Genomic DNA, 9,388 nt, shown 5'->3' with positions numbered 1-9,388 from the left:
CTGCTGAGCCGCTTGGATTCGATCCCTTGGCTCTTTCCACCCTGCACAAGCGCACAGAGCGAGATGCCCGGTTTTGTTAGGCTCGCACGCTGATACCTGCGGCGTGAGAACCGGGGCTTGTTTTCCCTGAGCAGGCGAAACGCATTACCACAGCATCGCTGAGCCGTGATTCACCCGGCTACGCCCGGCAGGATCCTGCCCGGCCAGCCGGACCGGGAGCGCGGGGCCGCCCTCCCGCAGCCCCCCGGCCCGCCCGAGGGGACCGCGGCACTGCGCTCCCGCACACCCCAACAGCTGCACGGCCGGACACCCGCACACCCCAACAGCTGCACGGCCGGACACCCGCACACCCCAACAGCTGCACTTCAGCACTCCCGCACACCTGCACAGCTGAACACCTGCACAGATGCACTCCCGCACACCTGAACAGCTGCACAGCCACGCACCTGCCCTGCCACACACCCGCACACCCGCACTCCCACACACCGCACACCGCGGCGGACGCGGGGGTTCAAAGACAGGAGGCGGCTGCCGCCCCGCACCCCGGTCCTGTGCCGTTCTCCCGGCTGGGGAAGGAGGGACCCCGACTTTTCCAGGCCCTTCCCCGCTGCTCCTCGGGGGCGGGGGGAGGATGAAGGAAGATGAAGGAGGATTGGGATGCAGGGGGAGTGTGTGTGGGGGGGGGGGGGGAGCGGCCTCCGCCCCGCCCCCTTCTAGGACGTTCGGAGCGGCGCGCGGCAGCGGGTGACGTCACTCGCCTCTCACGCAGGCGCCCAAGGCCCCGCCCCCCCCGCCCGGCCAGCCAATTGCTGCGGGCGAAGCGGCTCCGGGGTGAGCGCGCACTAGCTCGGGCCCATTCAGGCGCCGGCCCCGCGGCGCCTGTCGCGGACGGCCGCGATTGGCTGCGCTCGGCTAGGCTCCGCCCCTCGACCGGCAAGCCCCGCCTCCCGCCCCGTGCCCCCCGCCCCGCGCCCCCCCCGCGCCCGCGGTGAAGGTTCCCGATGGTTCTGGAAGGAGGCGGGTCCCGCCGTATATAAATGGTGCGGGCGGCGGGGAGCGCGCACTAGCGAGCGCACAGCGGAGAGCGAGTGTTGTGTTACAGCGCCAGTCAGGACAGCAGCACCCCTTCCCCCTGCCAAGGTGAGCGGCGGAGGCGGCGGCGGCCGGCGCCGCGCCAGGGATGGATCGGCGCAAAGGGAGCGTTTTCCTACCGAATCCTGGGAGTTGGGGGGTGCGGGGCTGGGGTTGCTTGGGAGGGTGGAGGTGGGGAGCTGCGGGAGCCGCGTGGCGCAGGACGTGCTGCCCTCTGTGGCCCGTTAGATCCCGGGAAAGGTGGGGGGTTCGGAGGGTGATGGGGCTCCAAGTCTGGGTATGGCTGAAAGGGAGATCGCTGCTGATGGTTCTGAATATACTTTATTAAATTCGTAATTTTTTTTTTGTTTCTGAAGTAAGGCGGCGAAGGGGGGGGGGGGAAATCGGCAGCTCCTGCGGCGGGGGGGGCGGGCTGGGGCCATAGGTGGCGGTCAGGGAAGGTCCTGTCCCGGGGTGCAGCGCAGCGCCGCCTCCCCCTCGCAGGGTGCCCGGGGAGGGAGTGACCCGGCCCCGCTCTGGCGCGGGGGAAGCGGGCGGCGAGGGGGGTTCGCGCTCAATGAATGGGCGCTCGGCCATGAGAGCGCAAGATGGAGGAGCTGCGGTCCGGGAGAGCGGCGGGGGCGGGAGGGGGGGCGGGCGGAAAGGAGTCGGGAGCGGGAGAGAAGAAGCGGGAGGCGCGGGGGGGAAGGGGCGAGCAGGAGGGAAAGAGCGCGGCGAGGGGAGGGAGCGGGGGAAAGGCATGGAGTGCAAGAGGGGAAGGAAAGGCGTGCGGGGTTGGGGGGGGGGAAAGGAGTATGGGCAGGAGGACAGGACTGGAGTGCCAGGAGGGAGCGGGGGGGGGGGGCAGAGGGGGAAGGAGCGGGGGGAAAGAAACGGGGTGCAGGAGGAGAGAAGGAGCGGGGGCAGGGAGGGGGTTAAGGACGGGGGGCAGAGGAGACAGGAGCGGGCTCGGGGGGCTGCTCGGCACCGCAGCGCTCGGGCGGGGGGGCGGGCGCGGGCGGGGAAGGCTCTGGCAGTTTCTAGAAGGTTTGGCGGTGCCGGCGGGCGCCGGCAGGGGGCGCTGCGCGGCCGCGCCGCTCGGGGGGCGGGGGCGGCCCCGGCGCGGGCGGGGGGAGCGTCGTCCTGTGGCCGGCCCTGCACCGCGCCGGGGGAGTCTGCGGCGATGGGAGTGCTCGGGGAGCTTCTAAGGACGGATATTACTCCATGTAAGACAAGGGGAACGGGTCCGGCTGAGCCGTGTTGGTACATAAGTCGCAGTTAATGCGTGGAGTGTGCTGCTGGAGGGGATAGTTGTAAGTGCAAAATTATAGGTGGACGTGAAAAAGTAATTCGAAGACGGTCTTTATGGTGAGAACGATATCTGCTTCTTGTGTGACGAGGGGAAATAAAGGTCCTCTATTAATTTCTAAAATAACAGAGGAGAGAGGAATCTGTGTTAGCCTAGATGGTGCAAATAAAAGTGAATGTAACGCAAGCCTGTAGTAAAAGTCTTGCATCTAGCTTCTGCATTCCTTAAAGCTCCTGAATTGTTTCTGTCTAGAAATAAGATCCAGGGAGGGGGGTTTTTTTTGTATGTGTGTGTTCATTTAATGTTGAAACCACGTGGTTGAAATATTTTATCTCAGAATACCACTGTGACTGCCTGCAATGGGATATGTGTGCCAAGCTGTTCCAGAATTGAATTTCAACTCCCTTCTTCCGTGCAGATGCCAGAAGCTGTGCAAACCCAAGACCAACCCATGGAGGAGGAGGTGGAGACCTTTGCCTTCCAGGCAGAGATTGCTCAGTTGATGTCTCTGATCATCAACACTTTCTACTCCAATAAGGAAATCTTTCTCCGGGAGCTGATTTCCAATTCCTCAGATGTAAGTACCTGAAGCTCTAGTCTGCTTCATTATGTTATTAGGGCTACTGAAATATTTAGGAATAGTCAGGGAATGTTAAAGCCTGCCTCTTCATTTTCAGGCTCTGGACAAGATCAGGTATGAGAGCTTGACTGACCCAAGCAAGCTGGATTCTGGAAAAGAGCTGAAAATTAACCTGATCCCAAACAAGCATGACCGCACTCTAACCATTGTGGATACCGGCATTGGGATGACCAAAGCTGACCTGGTCAACAACCTTGGTACTATTGCCAAGTCTGGCACCAAGGCTTTCATGGAAGCCCTGCAGGCAGGGGCTGATATCTCCATGATTGGTCAGTTCGGTGTTGGCTTCTACTCTGCCTACCTGGTTGCTGAAAAAGTGACAGTGATCACCAAGCACAATGATGATGAGCAGTATGCTTGGGAGTCCTCAGCTGGAGGGTCCTTCACTGTCAGGCTGGATAATGGTGAGTATTAAGTTTCTGCTCAGCAATGCTTTGTAAAGATTTATGACAGTGGCACCTACTCAATGCATGGGAAAAGACAAATGGGAGAGGTGAAATAAGTACTATTGAGTCATCAGGCACAGGCCCAGCTGATCCCTCCCAATTAAGTTGGTGTAATTTGATACATAAGGGAATGCCCAAGTAAATGGTGCCTTATATAAAGAAGACTTTATAAGATTTTTAAGCTTACACATGGAAACATTTCTGTAGACTTGTACAACTACTCTGTATGCAGATCCTTTAAAGATAACCCATGAACAGAGCAGTGAATATCTCCCTAACCTCACTTTACAATATGTGCTGGGTACAGCAAGCTTGTAAATCGCTGAGACTGTTTCTGTACCCAAAGCTTCATTTTCCCAGTGGTAAAAAAATGACTTACAGCAGTGCCTTTTTAAAGAATTAATCAAGTCTGCTATGCCACAGCAAAGTAAAACCTGTATACTCCATTCTAGGTGAACCTCTGGGCCGTGGAACAAAAGTCATTCTGCATCTTAAAGAAGATCAAACTGAATACCTGGAGGAACGGCGCATCAAGGAAATTGTGAAGAAGCATTCTCAGTTCATTGGCTACCCTATTACACTCTTTGTATGTATCTTGCTTGAAGCTGAATCACCACTTACACAGACATGTGAATTTTTGTAACGTGAGAAGGAGCAGTACATTTGTATTGTGGTAGTTACGATTCTTTCAGATGTGATATGAAGGCAGCTCTTGGGATATGCAGTTCTGTTAATTACAGATTTATTTCACAGGACTAATTAAAATAAACCTGGGGTTTTCAAAGGGGGTGGTGTATCTGCCTCCAAACCATTAACTACATCTTGCTGTATTGTTGAGGTCATTCAGTGTAATGAAATTAAACAGCAAGAACTACCCCGTGAGCATGAGGAAACAAAATACCACTTGTGTCTCAGCACTGAGAATGGGAGTCCTTTGAGTCTAGAAGGAAAGATTGGTATTGTGTTCATGTAGTTTTCCATCTTTGTCAGACTGTGAGGAATACCTTAGAACTATTAATTATGCAACTTACAACTTTCTCAATTCTTTCAATTCAACTGCTGATCTCTTCTGTAGGTGGAGAAAGAACGTGATAAGGAAGTGAGTGATGATGAGGCTGAGGAAAAGGAAGAGGAAAAAGAAGAGAAAGAGGAAAAGACAGAAGACAAACCAGAGATCGAGGATGTTGGTTCTGATGAAGAAGAAGAGAAGAAGGATGGAGACAAGAAGAAGAAAAAGAAGATCAAGGAGAAGTACATTGATCAGGAAGAGCTCAACAAGACCAAGCCCATTTGGACCAGGAACCCAGATGACATAACTAATGAGGAATATGGAGAATTCTACAAGAGTCTGACTAATGACTGGGAAGACCACTTGGCTGTGAAAGTAAGTTTTCTGTCTTCCAGCACAACTTTAGTTGCTTCATTTGTATTGATAACCTGAACAGAGTCTGCACTCAGAAAGTGCTTGTGCCTTCCCAGTTTGTAGCTGAGTTCTTACTGTGTCAAACTGAAAAACTTAAAAGTAGGTTGCAGATATACATAAATTGAGTTATTTGGGTTTGTAGTGTTTGAAGGACCTCCGGTGAGATGTGAGATCTAATAATACTCTTTTGTGTGCCTGTAGTGGGAAGTACTGTAAGAGCATACTTGCTTCCTGAATTTCAATCTGTGATAAAGGGAACAGAAGATCATTCGAACTGGCCTTGTAACTGCACACAAATTTGATGTGTCTGTCTGAAGAAAGTGCTTGTTCCTGACCTCTGTCTTGACTACTGTGTTTATTTGATGTCCAGTGGTCACCATTTGTGTTGTGCTTTTGAAGAGCTGTTAAAAGGTTATTGCAGTGGAAACCATACAAATGGACTAAAACAATCATCTTGCTTCCTCACAGCACTTCTCTGTGGAAGGGCAGTTGGAATTCAGGGCTCTCCTGTTTGTCCCACGGCGTGCACCCTTCGATCTGTTTGAAAACAGGAAGAAGAAGAACAACATCAAGCTGTATGTACGCAGAGTTTTCATCATGGACAACTGTGAGGAACTGATCCCTGAATACCTGAGTGAGTATGATTTTGGGAAAAGTTAAAAGTACTGCTTAGTTCATGTTACCCAGAATTCTGTAGAAAACCAATCTGTAATTTAAGTGGGCAGAACCACTTGGGTAGTGACTGGTAATGTTTGATGTTGACAAAGGTAATTTTATTATTTTCCAGATTTCATGAGAGGTGTGGTAGACTCTGAGGATTTACCTCTGAATATTTCTCGTGAGATGCTGCAGCAGAGCAAGATCCTGAAAGTGATCCGGAAGAACTTGGTGAAGAAGTGCTTAGAACTTTTCACTGAGTTGGCTGAAGACAAGGAGAACTACAAAAAATTCTATGAGCAGTTCTCCAAGAACATCAAGGTTTGTAGTCTTTCTGCTTAGCAGTACTGATACTGGCAGCTATGGATCCTTGTTACACCTGAACCGCTGAACTACCACAGTTCAGTATTTACCTAAAGGAGTCATTTAGTAGCAGGTTTTTTTCTTCTACCTTTGTAGCTTGGCATCCATGAGGACTCGCAGAACCGCAAGAAGCTCTCAGAGTTACTGAGGTACTACACATCTGCATCTGGTGATGAAATGGTTTCTCTGAAGGATTACTGCACTCGGATGAAGGAGAACCAGAAACACGTCTACTACATCACTGGTGAGTTGGAACTGAAATGATGTGTAAATGCAGGTATATATGTAGAATTAGCTTTTTGGGGGTGTGTATAAGTGCTCTTACAGGGCTTCCCAGTCTTCTTGCTTGGCAGGAATGGGAAACATCTCTTACCTGGCATTCCAGGAAATGCAAAATGACTTCCCAACCAGGGCAGAGAGTATTAGAAGCTGAGGGTGTGAGCTTTAAAAGGCTTGTTTCTTCAGGCTGTTCATGCCCCTTTTTTTCCCCTGTGGTATGTACAGGAAGCACTGCAGAATGTTGCATAGGCTGTGCAGAAAATGAACAAGCTGCTACGTTATTGCTGAGGCTCAACTCTGGCATCCTTGTTTCTTGCAGGTGAGACAAAGGATCAGGTGGCCAACTCCGCTTTTGTGGAGCGCCTTCGCAAACATGGGCTGGAGGTGATCTACATGATTGAGCCCATCGATGAATACTGTGTGCAGCAGCTGAAGGAATTCGAAGGCAAGACCCTGGTTTCTGTGACAAAAGAGGGTTTGGAGCTTCCAGAAGATGAGGAAGAGAAAAAGAAGCAGGAGGAGAAGAAAGCCAAGTTTGAAAACCTTTGCAAAATAATGAAAGATATCCTTGAAAAGAAAGTAGAAAAGGTAAATAGAAGTACTCAGTTTGTCTGTATGTACTCAGTTTGTCTGTATGTAACAAGTTCTGTGATCTGAAATGAGTAAATCAGTTGTACTTGTTGAAATGTTTAAATTTTGAACTTGGCTTTGTATTCCCTTTCTAGGTTGTTGTGTCCAATCGTTTAGTTACTTCTCCATGCTGCATTGTGACAAGTACATATGGCTGGACTGCCAATATGGAGAGGATCATGAAGGCGCAGGCATTAAGGGACAACTCCACGATGGGATACATGGCAGCAAAGAAACACCTGGAGATTAATCCTGATCATTCCATCATTGAAACACTGAGGCAGAAAGCAGAGGCTGATAAGAATGACAAGTCTGTGAAGGATCTTGTCATCTTGCTGTATGAGACAGCACTCCTGTCCTCTGGCTTCAGCTTAGAAGACCCTCAGACACATGCCAACCGCATTTATAGAATGATCAAGCTTGGTCTGGGTAAGTTACGTATGTGTCCTGGCTCCAGTAAACTCGGTATGGTCACACACCCCTTCGGGGTGTAGTGTCTGTAGATCACATTGGTGCTGCTTGGTATGTGTGGAAAAAGGGGAACCATTCCTCAGGTGGTTATGCTGCAATAAATAAAGATTTGAGTTGTGCTGTCAGCATTAACAGTCCATGTGTTCTCTGCACAGGCATTGATGAAGATGACACTGCTGCAGAAGAAGCTAGTCCAGCAGTCACCGAGGAGATGCCACCTCTTGAAGGAGATGATGACACATCACGCATGGAGGAGGTGGATTAAACCAGTTTACAGGAACTCATGAATGTTTCCTTGGCTAATATGAATAAGTTATATTTTGTATATTATGAATGTTACCTGCCAAAAAAAAAATCTTTGACACTTTGTCTGCATTCCCTCTTTATATTTATTTTCAAAGATGTTCTACCTTTATTTTTGTTACATTGCTTTTTCAGCTGATGTGAGATACAAATGCCATTGAGGGAATATTTTCTTTAACACTGTACAACCCTAAACAGGCAAGTTAAGAAGTAGTTATTTTTGTCTGTATTAGCTGGTTGCAGGTGGCAGGGTTTTTGACTTATTCTTAATTGCCAGAAATGTGGGAAAGAAGTAAAGAAGATGGGATGACATCAGGATGTTCTGAGTTTGTTTAGTGTTCTACAGCTCTTCAACTCTTGTCTAACATACAGTACCTAGTAACTAGGTATCCAGGAGAGCTGGAATTCTTGGGGAAGCTTTAACCCTTCTGCTCCTAACAAGTTCTTGATGTTTAAAGTTGTTTTTTATACTGTTCAAGGATTCTGGATTGCACTCTACCATAGAATAGAATCCACTGTAAATCTCTATTGTGACTTATGCAACTCTGCATGTACAGTTCAAACCTAGAACTGTAAGAATAAAAGTGTTAAGAATTGAGTCGTGTCATTGACTTGTCTGTTATCACTGAAACTAAACGTGCTCTTCTCAAGCCCAGAATCAGTCACTCACTGCTTTGGATCCTGAGCAGCAGCTGTGTCCTTTTAAATGTATTAATTGCACATGCTTGGCCCTCCCACTGCAAGTATCTCCTCAAAGCAGGAAAGTTAAGCAGTTCTTGAAGAACTCAAGACAATTCAATCTCTGAAAAAGTGGTGATTTGCTCTAAGTTTGGTTTTAATTCATGTTGATAAATCCAGTGGTTAAAAGTCTCGGCTAATGGAGCTCCAAGCCTGATCCATTGTTTTGCAGGGAGGTGATCAAGTTTTGGCATGAGAAGTTATGTAGTCAGTTGTACATCATACAGTCTGCCAGGAAACTACTTGGCCTTTGAAGGAGGAGTAGTAAAGTTTTTAGCAAGTAACTCCACCAGTTTGCCCTGCAGATTACATTTGGTATTTGCAGCAAGCTTGAGTTAATGAACTTGATAGGAAGGAGAGGGTGGATAGGGGCAAGTTCTGAGAATCTTGTCCTGCTCTTACACAAACATTGATCTAGTTTCCTGTTTCTGTCTTTTGTGCTTCATGATACTTGAGCTCCTAATATGAAATAATTCACACGTGATGGTGTGTGGGAGATTTTTTTGTAAAAAGGTGTTAAAGGGACAAGTGTTACCTGAAGTTTCCTGCAAACTAATTTAAAGTAACTTGTTGCACAAGTTCTGACTTCATAAGGAGGCTGTCAGAGCAGCACTCGAGGGTAGGATAGGCCAATCCCTGCTTCATTCAATCTGCTGTTGTGGATTTAGGCACTGATGAATTCAGCGGCCCTTGGGTTGGTTGCTTCAAGCTGATGTTTCTGCATGTCACTGCAGTAAAGTGCTCCTGTGGTTGCAGATAACTCAGAATTCTTTCTCCAAGGCGAAACTTCAGATTTTATATGAAAACATAAATCAGCTTTGGTAGTGCTTACACAATTGCTGAAGGCTTCTCGTGCTTGAGGGCTTGTGTTTCTCCTGTACCCCAACTGCTCCATAGAAACTGGTCTTGTGTTTGTTATTCCTAAGTAGGAACAAAGAGCAAATAGATGCCACTTGCCTTAGATGGTTCAGAATATCAGTTTCTGCAATGAAACTTGCATTTAAAAGCTTTTCCCACAGTTCTCAGTGCTTTACACATTCACATTTCCAGATTTTGTC

General features: G+C 48.8%; 1 protein-coding gene across 1 annotated transcript; it reads left to right on the top strand.

The window, feature by feature from the left end:
* Positions 1-945: 945 nt before the first annotated feature.
* On the top strand, positions 946-8,190 carry HSP90AA1 (heat shock protein 90 alpha family class A member 1). The gene is made up of 11 exons (XM_064659196.1): positions 946-1,140; positions 2,799-2,957; positions 3,058-3,424; positions 3,919-4,052; positions 4,542-4,850; positions 5,358-5,523; positions 5,677-5,867; positions 6,006-6,153; positions 6,508-6,776; positions 6,914-7,247; positions 7,445-8,190. Exons 2-11 carry the CDS (start codon positions 2,799-2,801, stop codon positions 7,552-7,554), a joined length of 2,187 nt encoding a protein of 728 aa, XP_064515266.1. The 5' UTR covers positions 946-1,140; the 3' UTR covers positions 7,555-8,190.
* The last annotated feature ends 1,198 nt before the right edge of the window (positions 8,191-9,388 follow it).

The sequence above is a fragment of the Pseudopipra pipra genome, chromosome 6 (assembly GCF_036250125.1).
Source record: "Pseudopipra pipra isolate bDixPip1 chromosome 6, bDixPip1.hap1, whole genome shotgun sequence".
NCBI classification, from domain to species: Eukaryota; Metazoa; Chordata; class Aves; order Passeriformes; family Pipridae; genus Pseudopipra; species Pseudopipra pipra.
The sequence above is the reverse complement of the archived record's forward strand: the minus strand, read 5'-3'. Positions and strand labels throughout refer to the sequence as shown.

What these genes read in the sequence shown, in the direction of transcription:
- HSP90AA1 (XM_064659196.1), top strand. Translation starts at nt 2,799, where the DNA reads ATGCCAGAAGCTGTGCAAACCCAAGACCAACCCATGGAGGAGGAGGTG. An exon ending in TGATTTCCAATTCCTCAGAT is followed by an intron (nt 2,958 to 3,057) that starts GTAAGTACCTGA and finishes CTTCATTTTCAG; the next exon opens with GCTCTGGACAAGATCAGGTA. An exon ending in ACACGTCTACTACATCACTG is followed by an intron (nt 6,154 to 6,507) that starts GTGAGTTGGAAC and finishes TGTTTCTTGCAG; the next exon opens with GTGAGACAAAGGATCAGGTG.